The following is a 16105-nucleotide window of genomic DNA, read 5'->3' as shown; positions in this document are numbered from 1 at the left end:
CTGAGTAAGTATAAATGGAATTTAGTTGTGATCAATTCCACAATGGCGCGAAACATTGTGGGTTTGTTCTTAACCAAGTTTTGGTTCTTTACAGAGTTGACTCCTGCTCGAGGGAAGGGAGCGCTCCGCCAGAAGTCCTAACAGCTTCCAGTGCGGTGAGCTAAATTTCCAATTGTTTCATTTTTTCTCTAGCGGCCATAAAGGGCATCGGCTAATATATCCTTTTCTCGCTTTGCAGGAGCCGGGATGTTTCTAGATGTTTCTAGAAGCTTTTGATGTTTCTAGAAGTTTCAAGATGTTTCGAATTTGAAGTTTTAAAATGATGCTGTGGGATCTGTCCCACGTCATCTGCACTGGCCGGCTCCAACCAGGTTAGCAGTCAGCTTCCCGGGGATAGGCGAGGTCACTCCCCGCTGCTCCAGGTCCGGTAGCAGTTTTTGAGGTCGGTCCGATGCATCTTTAATTTTCAAATTGCGTCTGCGCTCGGCTACAAATTTAAAATGTGATTTAGAGCAATAGTTATTCTAATTTAAAGTTTTGAAAGTTCTGGTGCATAAAACTTAGGTATTTCGAAATTTAGTCTTTAGTAATTAATTAATTGGTGTAAACCTTATGACATGAACCTGTGAAGCGACCCAGCTATACCACTGAGCTTTTACACTATAACTTTAGGTTAATAAAGTTTGTTAGATTTAAATTTGTTTAATTGTTTCTCCTCCTAGCTTTCCTACAGCAAGGTTTCCATTTAGTTTATTTTATTTAATTTTATTTTGTTAACATGGCTGTTTTTATTTTTGACAAGCCGGAGCTTTCCATTCATTTATTTTACCCCCTTTCAAAACACCCGTGTTACAATCTACAAATACGAACAAGTATATTCCCCTTCAATCGACAAAAGACAGAGATATCTCGGCCTAACACTGTGCCCTTGACAATAGCTATTGATTTTGAGCGCCGAATTTAGTTACGGAAATACCTTGCCTGTATTACCTACCTACTTCTAAATTCACGGTGTATTTCTCATTAAAAAAAAAATACACGTTTTCTTTTTTGGCGTACCTAATTTTTTAATTACAAAATATGTAACGAATTAAAAACTTATCCTCATAAATTATACTAGATTTTTCTTCTACAGTATGTATAGTAACTGTGGAAAATACAGTTGTTACGCCCTTTTAAAACTCTCTAGGGCAATGATAGGAAAAATCCCATATTGGTTCAAGCTGACAGCACCTCGCGCCATTCAGCGACGGGCATAGAGTGGGCTGCTCATATTTTAATTTTTGCGCGATCTTTTAGAAAAAAAGCTATCCGTTGAGAACTTATTTTCTTAAATTTTATTTTCTGTCATAGCAACTCTGTTATGCCACCATCAGAATAACATTACACGTACTTTTGAAGCCCCTCGATACGTAAGGTAATGATAGGAAAAATGCCATATGGTTATAAGCTGACAGCACTTCGCGCCACAATAGTTTTCAAGCAGCACTCACCTAATACGGGGCATAAATAAAGCAGAGTTATTTATTTCTGCGCGATCTTTTGGAAATTAATTATCCGTTAAGAACTAATTTACTTAAATTTTATTTTATCTCATAGCATCTCTGTTATGCCACTATCAGACCAATACATATATACTCACTTTTAAGGCTCTTACTACACTGCATAACGATAGGAAAAATGCTATATGGGTATAAGCTGACAGCACTTCGCGCCACTATAGTTTTCGAGGGGCACTCAGCGACGGGGCAAAACTGCAAGGTCTGCACTCTACTCTAGTGAGCTATTTTTATTTCGACGCTGTTGGAAAATAACGATCAGTTTGGTACCAAAGTTTTTAGTACCAAACAATTGATTTAGTACAAACAGAAAATGGTACGTAAAGAAAGGATCATGTCAAATAATATTTTAACCGGTGTGCATAAGCTCTTCTCAGAATATTTTCTAAGGTTCTTCCATAATGTTTAAAAAAAGAAAACTCATAATCGATTAATGACGTAATTTAGGGGAAAGGATCCTATTCACAATAATCTGTCATTAAAATTTTAACTTTCTGTCAAAAGGCAATAATTTAAATGACATGATGGAGCCCTTTCGTTAAACTACTTCCTATACTTCTAGTGCATAGAATAGTTTAATTTTACACGACAACACAATCTACTTTGACCGCATGACGGCACGAGTGTCGTAGAAGAGCGTAATATTTACATGATTTAAAAAATTTATTGAAAGATAGACAAGCCAATACTTACATTGATCATGTTCTTGGCACGCTCTATGGCCTTCGTATCCTCCTTCTCAGGACTGAGCCGGCATACTCTGGCGCGCCAGTCGTTGGCACCCGCCGCTTGCAGAGCGGCGAGCCTGCAAGCAAACACAATAGTCACTATTATTATTACTTACATGACCACTAAAGGAGTACCTACTTAAGGTGGCACATATTGAGACCTTATGAGGTACAGATACAGCACATTACAGCCCACCGAATATGCAAATTCCTAGATTCAACGGGCATTAGTAATGGACTTTAAAAAGGCGCGACAATAGATCACTTGGTCGATGTGGCCCACTAGGTATTCAATAATAATAAATAAATACTACTCTTTATTTATTTTTCACCTTAAGGTAGGTTGTTTATAACATGAATATAAAAGTAAAATACAAAAGCACATAAAAACAATAAAAAATACATATAAACAAATTATATATATTTATACATATATATAATAAATATTACTTCCATACACCAGTCAATTTTAGTATCATAATCACCACATTATTAACACGTTATTCTAAACATGTTATTTAATCCTTTAACTTGCTACAGACAACAAAAGGTCCCTAGGACCTTTACCCGACTGGGTCTTATCAGCTCATTAGTAATCACTTTTCTTAATTATTTCAAAGGTTAACAAACGTACCTACTGTACCATCTAAACTGGTAGCTGACAAATCGTATGCCTTATCACAAAGCCATAAGATCCATCGCTGGTCAGATAAGAATCAAGTGTTATTAGTACTTCTAACGTAATCTATTCTAGTTCAATATTTGTTATGAATGGAGGTTTGAGCCTAAAGTTTTATTGTTGAATAGAGCTTAGTCAAACGTTATCGTTAGTCAGTCGTCTTTATAAGCTTTAACGAATAACGAACCATGAGAGTGGAATGAATAATTTCACGAGATAAATAGTTTTGTGTTGTCAATCCGCTCTTTATTAACACGATTATAATGTTGACTGTTTTTTAAACAGAGTTCTATTAAATAGATAGAATTTAAATTTTAGTAATGTAGCCAATTTTATAAGTATTCTGCTTCTTGAGGTGAGAGGTCGGCAAACGGCAGGTACAAATGTGACTCTCCATTCTTCAAGCCGCCCAAAAATAAACGAGTTGTTACCACTGAATACCATTTTTGCGTCTATGATATTCCTAGAACTGCTGGTACATATATCATGGTCGTTGGTGTGACAGCGCGATAAAAACATTATTCGTCACTTTCAGGCGCTCGGTGTTAAAAAGTGACGATTATTTTATCACGTCGATAAAATCATACATGATAAGCATGCTGATTTATACAAATTGTTGGGTACTGGGTAGGTCTAATAAAGTATAATAAGTATGAGTATGTTATCATTATAATGAGCAGTATATGACATTGTATAACTACTTAGTGCGAATGACCTAATAGGACGATACGGTATTACGGGAACAATAAGGAAACGACTGTAATAATTAATGTAAGTACCTGCCTATAGGTGCGACGGAGCAATATATGCATTTATTTATGTGTTTTTAGGGTTCCGTACCCAAAGGGTAAAACGGGACCCTATTACTAAGACTTCGCTGTCCGTCCGTCCGTCCGTCCGTCCGTCCGTCCGTCCGTCCGTCCGTCTGTCACCAGGCTGTATCTCACGAACCGTGATAGCTAGACAGTTGAAATTTTCACAGATGATGTATTTCTGTTGCCGCTATAACAACAAATACTAAAAACAGAATAAAAGAAAGATTTAAATGGGGCTCCCATACAAGAAACGTGATTTTTGACCAAAGTTAAGCAACGTCGGGAGTGGTCAGTACTTGGATGGGTGACCGTTTTTTTTTTGCTTTTTTTTTCGTTTTTTTTTTGCATTATGGATGTACGGAACCCTTCGTGCGCGAGTCCGACTCGCACTTGCCCGGTTTTTTTACAGTTGTGTATCTAAGCGCCACTTGAACCATCTCACTAACCCGGGTTTAACCGGGTAAATCATTAACCCAGTGTCAAATTGTACTGGTAACTATCATAGCAACTCCAGGTTTAACCAGCAGTTAACCTCGGGTTAGTGAATGGTGCAAGTGGCCCTTATTAGACTAATTCATTACAAAGACATCAAACATGATGAAATGATGAAGAAAGAAGCGTATTAATAGGTTTATACACCTGATAATGATAAGACAGGATTTAGTAGTGTGTTTATTTTTTTTGCGGATTTTTTGTTTGGATTTTAATGAGGTAAAGAAGCTTGAATCGTGTATTTTTTTAAATCGGGACTGTTATAGGGTTGAAATAAAATATATATATTTACCTTTCGGCAATGGTGCTTCCTCGGTGCGGCATCTCGGCGTGCGTGGCGCTCCGCTGCACGCCGCCGCCGAGCCTGAAAACAAACAACAACAACAATAAGAACTATTGTTTACACATAACGATGATACATATTACATATTGGAGCATTCCATGGGATTGAATCGTGCCAACGCACCTTAACACTTTCAGTGACGGGCGCCCCATTTCGAATTAAATGAACACACCTAACGTGTTCTAAGCAGTGAACAACCTAACGTGTTCTAGGCAGTGAACGTGTTAATGTCTGCGTTATTAATCGGTGACACTACCTATATTTTGTACACAAGTATTTTTTGACATAAATAAATCCTGTACAAATTCTTCATAAAATTCGCAAAAGTACGAGATACAGGATAGAATACCCTGCCGCTGAATACTCATACCAGTATTATCCGTCCATGATTGAATAAAAATGAATATTGTTGTAAAAATTGTTCATCGAGTGCCGGTATTAGATATAGAAGCTCTTCTAAAAGCAGTTGAATGTAAATGCTACCATTCTCAACTCAGTCTCGTAGCTTTTTAACTGCTATTGTAAAAAAATAATCAAGTACGTTATGTAACGAATACTATCAGTTTAAAATTCAGTTACACAAAACTATTGGAAAATCTTTACAAAATAGAGAGTTTATATAAGAATTATTCTTTCCATAGAATGACTCAGAATTATCCTAGTGTATAGATTCAGGTTATAAATACTCCCTTAAGGAGGTCCCACTTAAGGAGCGATAATCTTAAAAAAATAGAGAGTTTATAATAATTAAAGGATTATTCTTCCATAGAATGACTGAGAATTATCCTAGTTTATAGATGCAGGTTATAGGTACTCTTATTAATAGATAACACTTAAGGAGTGATTCCTTCAATACTCAAACAGATATTTAAACATACTCAACCACACTTCAATGTACTTTATTAAGAATTAAGTACGCTTTAATTCTCAACAAAATACTCAAAACAATATTAATGTAATGAACAAAATGTACTTCAATAATGAGGTTACCACAAATGTTGGTAGCAGGAAAACTACATACGGTTCTTTGTTACTACATTTAAATACAAATAAAACAGCAACCAAATTACCTCAGGTGCTCAAATTTTTCTTTCAACGACTTAAAACTATAAAGTCTATCCTCCATAGACCTCACTGATATCATGACCTCCATTTTCGCCACAAAATAAACAAATCTAAAACACTACTACACTTCTAAACACTTCAAACATTCGATTTAAATTGTAAATAAATAAAATAGTAAATTGAAATCGTCTGTGTCCACTGGCGACTGAATTGACAATGACAGAATGACAGATAGTGACAGCAGTACATTTAGAATGCGTTCGGTTCTGATAACGCTTGTGCTTGTAAAGAGGACAAACTAATATCCTGTTAGGATAATAATAGCAAAGATACATTGATAGAGTAAGATGCGTAAAATCTAAGACAATCTCGTGCTTCAAATTTGACAGGTAAACGAGATGGCGCTGTACAGATTCATACATTTTGCGGTAACTCTGATTGTCAAAAGTTGACGTTTGACAATACAGTGACCGCAAAACATATGGCGCGGTACAGCGCCATCTGTTTTGGATGTCAAACTAAGGGGAACGTTTTTTTCTTAGACTTTACCTCTCTATTAAATTCAATTCTCTTTGATAATAGGTAAATAATGTTTGTTGTTGTACTTATTGTGGTGGCTGAGACATGGCTACAAGGAATAGGTAAAAATATTTTGATAAAATATTAAAATTGGGTACATCCTACTTAAGCCGTCGTATACCGGAGCGCGGATCCGCGTACGAGGAAAATATTAGAAAAAAATAATCACGGCACATGAGAGATTAATTCGATTTGCCGATTTCGTGGATAAAATATGACGTCACACCAGGGGGGAGGCGTTTGCCAAATGTGACCAAGTGTGACAATGGGGAGGGCGGGAGGGGTAAAAAAACCTAGAAATTCGTGTGGAGTAATTAATGGACGACCCCTAGAGAGCAATCTTTTTCAGTCAACCTTACGAGTACTTTCTCTAAGTGGATATTTTAAAGCGCGTATTAAGTATAATAAAATTTACATTAAGTAGGTATGATAAGAGAATATATGGGTATGAAACCAATTAACAATAACTTTAACTTAACTTTTCTTACTTCCAATAAAATAATACGAACAAAGAGAAGTTAAGTCCTTCAAAACACGAAAAGTCCATTAAAATTTACGTAATGAAGTTAAGTTTGTCCACTAGCAATGTTATTAAATTAAAGTTATGAAACTAATATTTCATACAAATATTGTTGGAAAGAAAATTAATTAGTTTTTCTGTGATGATGATTTTTTGAGGATTTTATCAATACCCTTGTTTAAAATTTTCAAAATGATTATTACCCATTCCTCAAGATAACTATATTTCACAATACAATTATAAAATGCCGTTAAATATTGTCTAAAAATATTCACGCTCTGTACTACCTACTTATTTTTTTACTAAATTAAAAATATATATTCATTAAAAGCAGTCTCTGTCCAAAGAAAGTGCTATCTTAAAAATAATAATACGAACCGGCAACCGTAGTCCGACAACAAAGAATCCGCAAGGCTTTCGGGGTTTTCAGGAGGCTGTAAGCGAGCGCGCCTAGCGGAGGCCGCGACGCGACTGTAGGGCGGGCGGGCGATGGGCGCTTGGGCGCCTACTACAGAGAAATGCGAGTCGCGTTCGAGTCGTATAGTCACATTCGAGTTGGGGGCAAGATCGCAAGGTGTACCTATTTACATTACAGCGCGTAAAGACACGCCACGTATTTTAATTAAGGTTTTGTAATATATTTTTACCTATTAGAAGAACTTGGAGCTTATTGGGCAGTTCAAGCTGGCAATCGTTTCCCAAAAAGAAAATTAATCAGTTTTCGTTTTCCGTAAGCGACTAGAAGACTAGATTTGTTGGCAAACCACGCACATCAAGCAAAAAAAAGAAAAGGAAAATAAAACAATTTAAAAACGAAAAACAACACGTCTAACTTTCGCTCCTTTCAGAGACTCATACGCAAAAGTTAAAGTGAAAACCTATAGTTCGGCCTGAATGCACCGCACAATGTACATGCGAAAAAGCCACCTTGCAGCCAAACGCAGCTTTTACCGGCTTCACTGTTTACACCGCGCAACCTCGCATTTGTTTATCGCTCGTTTTTCCAATTTCAACTTTATCCCCCTCTAAACTCGGTATGTTTTGCACTGGAGCCAGATAGGAGGTTCCAAAAGTAAAGTGGATGCAATTAATCGTAATCCGACCCGCGGTATTATGTTTCGGTAGTAAGTTTTATTACACAGCTCGCATTACGGGATATAATTGTCAGGAAGTGCTGGAATTAAAACGGAGCACCGCTTAGACAGCATAGTTTACATAAATGTAAAGTGAGATATTACACGATGAAACGGCAACAAAACGGAATATTTGCAGGAAGACAACTCTTCAAAAGATCGAATTTCCTTGCAAATTAGTTTAAAACCTCACGAATTCAGGAGTACTGTGCATTTGCGAGCCAAAGAAGCAAGAACTAAGCTCCTAGAACGAAGGCGAGGAGTTGGGGTAACAGGGCTCCCCTGTGATTTCTTGAAACCTAGCGAACCTATTCGTCTGGCACTATCGCCTCCATTTATACCTAAAGTAAGAGGCTTAACAATATGTGCTAGTTTCCTTGTATATCTAGAACTCTCTCAATTAAGAGGAGGCACGTTATCCCATTAATAGATTCCTTCCTTCTAAAGTTACATAAACATTCCGTGACTCAAACTATTAACTACAAATTTATTGATTAAACTATCAAACAATCAATCAGTTACCAACTTTGATCCTCCTCACTCCAAACTAGACATTTAAACCATCAAACTCGCAATAAGGGCTGCTTACCAACCATCAAACTTGCAATAAGGGTGAACGCTTAACTAACGCTGTCCAAACACAGCTAACAAGGCAAGTTGAGTACACTCAGACTGTGTTTGGGGTAAACAAAGGGTCTGAAAACTAAACAAATTCGAACGACTGTACACCATGACGCGGATTTTGGCGAGTAAAAATCTGGAGAGCGGCAGAGATAATATAATATTCAGAGGCATGACTGGCAAGGTGTACGCAGAAATTCATTCCTGTCTGGTTGTCTCTTGACAGTCGAGCGCCTTAAGGGGCCCACTGATTAACAGTCCGCCGGACGGTATCGGCCTGTCAGTTAGAACAAAATTTTGACAATTCCGAACAACTGACAGGCCGATACCGTCCGGCGGACTGTTAATCAGTGGGCCACTTTATCCATAAAAATTCCAGCGAATTCTGAGAGCCTATTGCCAACATCGAAAATCCAAATTACGTTACATGCCTCTCTATTCCTCTTGCATATTCATACGATAGGGAGGCCCGAAAATAGCTATGTATATGTCATGATATTAAACATAATTCTCCAGCGAGAATGAAGCTGCTAATGACCAAAAACATGCAGGCGTAATTACTAGCTCGTTTAGTTTAGGTTTGGACGAATGAGTTTTGCATTTGGGAGTATTTGAGATAATTATGCAGTTAGGTAAATATAATAATGCTGAATAAGACAATAAGTATTAAGGTAAATTAAATATTTGTTGAAAACGATTCAGATGTAAATCGCGTATGCGTAGATATACTATATTACCTTTTTAACCAAAACCACCTCGAATGTGTAGTCAACGGCAAAAATAGCTAAGCGGTCGAGGCGTTCAAAACAATCTACACGCAGAATGTGTGCAGATAGTTTGAACAACCTATGTCCGCTTAAGTATTTCTGCTATTGACAGTATCCGCTCGTTCACCAAAGAAATATCAGAAATTTTGCCCCATGTTGTAATTCCAAAAAGGCATCCCATCTCCTAGTTTACACATGAACGGCTAGTAGGTACAGTCTGCCGCCATTGTCGGCAAACAAAGGGCGTCGAGCCCGAAAGCCCGCCAAGCGTCGGGACTGACTGTACAATACATGCGCGGTGTTGGCGCGATATTAAAAATAACAATACGATATTAAAAAAAGTGTAGGTTTGTTGTGTTGTGCAAAATATTTAAAATTTTATTGTACGATGTACGTTCTGTATATTTGTGCCTCGGATTTGAATCTATTTTATTACAATCATAAAGGATCTGTAGACCTAAAGGGAAGTCTATTCCTAGGAGTGGGGCCCAATTTAGAAATATATAGACCAGTATCTAATAATACCTAACGAATAGAACCTATACCTATATTTTACGGCATTACGTAGCCAAGCACATTTTCGATTCGTTTAGGATGGAAAATCCAAACAAAATTAAATATAATTCTATATGTAAATGAAATCTCGCTTTTCCAGCTTCATGTTCCTAATTTCTCCTTTACAGATTATATCAGACAGATACGCAAATCAATTAAACAATGTTTACCTACCTATAAACTGCTTTGCAAAAACAAGGCTAAAAATGAAACCGCAGTAAGTAAAAATAAAACCAACCGACGACGTACAAAACGCAGTGAATGCAGAAAACGAAGTAATAAAATATTACTGACGAGCTTTTAAATAAGCAGAGTGCGCACAAATTATCAATAAACGATCGCAGGTATATTCATTCAATATTTATTTCTCTTTGAAGTATTTCCCATAAATAAAAGGACGAGACCCGAGACCTAAACTGCGTTTTCATGTTTCATTCCATTATCGACTATTAGAATTCCTGTTAAACATTATCGACATGATTTTTAAAGTGAATTTAAAATGGAAATGCGAAATCTGCATTTTTATGCAAATTTTGGTAAGAGGTACTAGAAACACTTGGTAGTGCGGTGCAGAGTTTTAGTGATCCTATCAGACCATACCGCAGTCGAATATTGCAACCTGCGCATATATTCTCAACGCTTACCGAGTCCAAACGAATCGAAAGCTCATGAAAACCAGTTTAACGTTTACCCTAAGATCCTTATCAAGAAAGCGCAGTTATACTGGCTTGCCTCAGCCTTCGCCTCTGTAAGCGATTGGACACATTCAAACACACACTAGCGCAACCTCGTATTTCCCTTCGCGGAAATAGCTAAATTTCCACGGACGCACACATGCAAAGCGCAGGACGTCGCCCGTCTGGGGCGATACCTAGAGGCTAAGCTAATGTGCTTAATGAATAGTGTCCACTTGGGTAAGTTTAATCAGCGGACTTTAACAATAATGAGGGTCGGTGAACGCTTCCGCCTGCACATATGTCTGATCAAAAGGAAACCAAGTGGCGAGGAATTGTGATAATCAATTTATAGGACTTAGTGTCGAGAATTTTCGCCAATAAATAAGTTTTTTAAGCGTAAACAGCGTTGGTACCTATTTGGCGTGTTCCGGTTAGATGTTAGATTCTCACAACTACTTCAACATTAGAAACCATGATATTTTCCTACGTTTTATTTCCTCATTTCGTACGCTTTTCTACATCATGACCAAACCCACAGCCTATTTTTCCGATTAACAATGTCAAGGTGTGTTATCATAAATTATCACTTCCAAAAAATCTTTTCCCTGGATTTCATTTTGATCATCAAATCGTAAACCAAAGAAAAAGTTTTCCACAAATTAGCCGTAAGTGGATGCTAGGCTTGATGCGCATATAATCCTTTTCAAAATAATCCCCGACGATCGATATGCCGTACCTAAATAGGGTAGATATTCTCAAAATATGCATATGAAGTGAATTCATATTACACAAACAATAGACCCCACCCGAGTCCCAAAATCGAATTAAGGTAATTAATATGCAGCGAGACTCATCTACGTCGTGACTCAGGTGTTGTAAATTGAGTTAGTTAAAATGATGTTGGACTAACTTTCGGAAATAAGAAAATGTTGGTTAAAGCTTCATGCTGAAAGTTTAGGTAAATAGTTAGTAGTGTCTGGTGATATAATGGATAGTGAAGCTTGTGTATATGTAAAGGTTTGCAACGTTTACAGTACTTACTTCCTGGCATAAACTATGCTTGAAGTTAACTCTATTGAAAAGTGAAATATTTAGAATTACAGTATCGGTTTATTCGAGATGTTGTATGGCAAAAAACAGCATTACTACGTCGAAATATAAACTTTCTCGAGAAGCTCGAAAGATTTTACGAGGAGAAACTTAAATTAATATAATCGTTATTTATATAAACTCCTCTACCATCAGTTTTCAATGACTCATCGTCTGATGTCAGAAAAGCCGTAAATCTAGCGCGGGACGTCCCAAAAGGTTTCGATATCGCTCGGCCGCCGGTAAAGCCTGGAGTTTGCCCATACTTCAGGCTCCAAAGGAAACTCAGCTGTTGTGCACAACTCATAAATACTGTATTTTAAATTAATTTAAACATTTTGTGAGCTCTCCACCAGTTTTCAATGAATGCTCGGCGAATCCTTTATCATCCATGTCCGGGCGGTCGTAAATCTAACGACGTTCCGACCAGTTTCGATATCGGCCGTCCGCCGGAAAAGCCTGGAGTTTGGCCGTATTTCAGGCTCTAACTTACGTATATATAATTGTTGTAAAGCTATGTACTCGTTAATACTGTATTTTAAACTCATCTCAACATTGCTTGTAAGCCTTTCACCGCCAGTTTTCAATGAATTCTTTATAGTCTGATTTCTGGATAGTCGTATATTGAAAGCGGAGCGTTCGGATATGATGGTCGTTTTTGTCTACGTGACAACGTTATAATAATGTGTCGGTCTCTTTCTATTCCGTGGGGTTAAAAAGTGACAGTTTGCTATTTACATATCGGCCTGCGCAGGAAAATCCTCGAGTGTGTCCATATTTCAGACTAAAATTTGGACGCAACGGTTGTACAGCTAGTTAAACACTGTGTTTTGATATATCGATTATGAAGTTCCTGTATTCATGGCGCCTAATCTGTGCTACGTAAGTTACACGGTAGCAACTATAACTTATGGTAATAACGCACATTGTTTAAATACCGTAAAATTAATGTTTTCTGTTCATAACTTTGTTTTCCTTCCCTCCTACTACTATTGTCCTAGGGCTTTGTTTTATCAAACCAGTTCTCCGGCAGATAACAATATTTCAGTGCGCAATTCCCGCCATACATAGACAAATTTGTCCACCAGCCTTATATATCAGCCAGATAGAAACATACCTCCCAAAGAGATCTGAACGAACACAACTGCACGTATATCCCAAGTGCAGAGTGTATGTACTCCTAACTTTATCTAAAAGGGCGCTCTTTATTAATGAAGGATCGACTCTGAAAATAAACAACCAGTCACAAATAACGCAAATAAAAATATATCCCAAACCCTTATATACAGTCCCAATAAAAATGTCGTTAGCGCGATGTAGAAATCGCCGCTCCTGGTGCAGCGCCATCTCTCGTGATATTTAGTAAACATCTTTGTACGAAAGCTATTCTATGGTAGTACGGCCGCGAACGCAGAGTATTCCCGAATTTCTCTCTCCCAACAGTAACTCAACGTGAAGTTATTCGCCCGCACGCGAGCCGTAGATTTACTGGCCTCCGCGCCACTGAACGATAAAGGTTTTGATGAATATGAAAGTGGATGAATGCAGGGGAAGTTTGCGTTTAGCTTTGCTGACGTTGACAGAATATGACAAAGAGCTATTGGAGTATAAATCAATGTCACACACTTTTGAAGTTTGCGATTACTTTCAGATCCCGAAATGGATAACACACCTTTGTTACCATAAGAATAAGGATTGCGATATATTTTTTCACCTTGTCTGTCCCTATCCATTGGTTGCTGATAGTAGCTTGAAACGAGTATACATCAGTTAAAAAAATAACGTTAATATCAATTGAAACTGAAACTACTAGGCGCATGTCAAAAACAAATCATCAATTTTAAAGCGCTTATTTAATGCTGACTTTCGTCAGGAGAAAATGCACTTTGAAACCACTGTATTAAGATTGAAATTGCACAATCATAGCATCCAATAAACATTGTCAGACCATCAAGCGCATTGGTGTAATTGGATCGAATCGGTTACGCGTGTCATCGGATGCGTTCGAAACGTAAATTATAGGACCCTCATTGATTTATACTGATTGTGGTTGTTACATAGGTATAGTACTGAGTAATAGGCAATCATACATACATATTGCGTCGAATAGCAGGGTAGGTATTTAATTCCCATAGACGCCCAAAGTGACCAAATATATCGGAGCACATTATTATTTCTAAGGTAACAATGGTCTGTTACGATATATTTCATGACTGGCCGACACTACCTATTTGATACTGATACTACACAGAGCATGTTCTCCCGAATATTTGGGAGGCGTGCGCCAAACTGAATACAACACGTAATGTTCTTTTCGTCAATGCTGGTCAATGTAACAAAGTAGAAGAGAGTAACATAATATGTATTATTAACAATATTTTTAACGACAGATCCAATCTATAGGCACCTACAAATCAAGATAATGATTAGCAATCGCGATGCATTAACTGTTAATCTATCGAAAATATCAACATACTTGTGCTCAAGTACAACGGATATATTTGATTACTTTATAACAATGCAGCTAAGTGTATGAATTGTAAAACTTTTTCTCAGTAAGAAGTTACACAACGAGTGCATTGGACAAGCCATCAAGTGCAGAGAGCTAACTTTGCCATCGACCAACGCTCGCATTGTCTGGAATTTTAGCCAACAATATCTCTAGACTGCAAAGTACTCCATTATGTGATTGGTATGTAGTCAAAAATATAAAAAAAAATAAAAAAATCGTAACTAAAACTGGCTCAAAATATATACGTTATTAATTATAATGGCATAGAATTAAACGCATTTATTTTAGTATCGCCCGATTTAAATGCTAAGACGAATAAGATAAATTGTCTAAGAAAGGCTTAAATCTAGTTCATTCCAGGGTTTACAATTTTACCAGAAAAGAACACTATTAGACTTCCAATAGAATCTTATTACGAACGCAATATTTCGCCCCTTGAAATGTATGTGACTCAAACAAATGCAAGCCGATTATGACAATTGCATACTACCATTACTGCATCGCTATGGAGACGTTATAGACTGTCACAATGGTAGTATCATTAATAACAATTCACTTACTTGACATCGCCTATCAGTTGTAATGTAGGAGTATTAGTGGAACCAATGCCTTAATATTGTGAAGCAGTGTGAGATGTCTATAATATAACCTCTTCTAGAGAGACTTACCCCCTTATTCATAAAGCTTAGCAAATCTCCTTGAATAGAATACAATAGAAATGTTTTCATTCGTAATAAAAACATAAACGAAATAAATTACAAATATAAGAAAAACGTACAAAGAAAGTGCTACGAAATATTGTATATTTCTAGTAAACACAGAAAATCAAAATGACAGATAAGCACTAACGATTATCAACGACATTATAGATTTGACAAAAATCCATGAATAATGCCATAAATTTACTAAATCTTGATACAGGACCTAAGCACTTATAGCTATTACTAGTATACATACTGTCAACTGGTATAAAAATATGAACCAATATGATTGAATAATTTTACGGTCAAGACTCACTTGTTTTTAGTCACTCGCGCGACATGTTTCAGTGAGCCTAGGTCTCCTTTCTCAAGCACTAACAGTGCGAGCACAACACAACAAGTGAGTCTACGCCGTAAAATTGTACAATGTAAGCATGTCTCACAACAGTTTTGAATTCGAACCAATATGATGTGGGAAAAGGGTAAGCATCATTAGAAAACCGAACGCATTCAAATTAGAGCTCAAAACACATTTACGCAATCACAATTAAACTGTTACATTAAAAAACTGCTACTATTGTAATATTGGCACGATGTCATATCACCACGCGATATACATATTAGACTAAACCTTCAAAACAAAATTAACGCCAGATATTGATAACGATATTGATATTTGATAAGCGGGGAGTACAATTTTTTAGCCAAGTATGTCTTCTGACATTGTATGTATGTATGTAAACACTTTATTGTACATCAGACAGGTTAAATTAGAATGAAACAAAATATATATCATTGTACAAAGGCGAACTTATCCCTATAAGGGGTCTCTTCCAGTCAACCTTTGAGCAATTAAGAGTAAATTAACACACACATTAATTAATTCACATTGTCTTTGCATTTTACGAGTATGTAGAACGAGAAATATTTTGTATGTAAGTATTAAGTATAAATACAATTGATATAAAATATTCTATCGTTACACCTTTATACACTGTGGTAAGATAAAAAAGTAATTAAATTTTTGTATGTTGTGGTAAAAACGTAAACTTTCATAGGACGATATCTTCGTAGTATTATAAAACTGTCAACTGTAGTATTATATATGTATTAAGTATAACTGAAAGGGTACCGAGTAGAGAAAAAAATTGTCTAGGTTCTCGAACACGAAGTAATGTATAAATATCACAAAACAAATTAAAACAGAACACCAAACACAATCTAATGATAATACAATATAATTATTAAAACAATGGAAAGTTTCCACAAA

At 36.7% G+C, this 16105-nt stretch overlaps 1 protein-coding gene across 1 annotated transcript in view; it reads right to left on the bottom strand.

Annotated features, from left to right (window-relative positions):
* Positions 1 to 16105, bottom strand: part of LOC134668655 (uncharacterized) — a 282363-nt gene that overhangs the window by 45468 nt on the left and 220790 nt on the right. Inside the window, exons 13-14 of the mRNA XM_063526097.1 lie at positions 4566 to 4637; positions 2253 to 2364 (exon numbers count right to left, since the gene is read on the bottom strand). Of these exons, the coding sequence (XP_063382167.1) occupies positions 2253 to 2364; positions 4566 to 4637 (184 nt within the window). The remainder of the gene's footprint in view (positions 1 to 2252; positions 2365 to 4565; positions 4638 to 16105) is intronic.

This window comes from Cydia fagiglandana, chromosome 11, assembly GCF_963556715.1.
Source record: "Cydia fagiglandana chromosome 11, ilCydFagi1.1, whole genome shotgun sequence".
Taxonomy (NCBI): Eukaryota; Metazoa; Arthropoda; class Insecta; order Lepidoptera; family Tortricidae; genus Cydia; species Cydia fagiglandana.
This window is presented reverse-complemented; position numbering and strand designations above follow the sequence as displayed.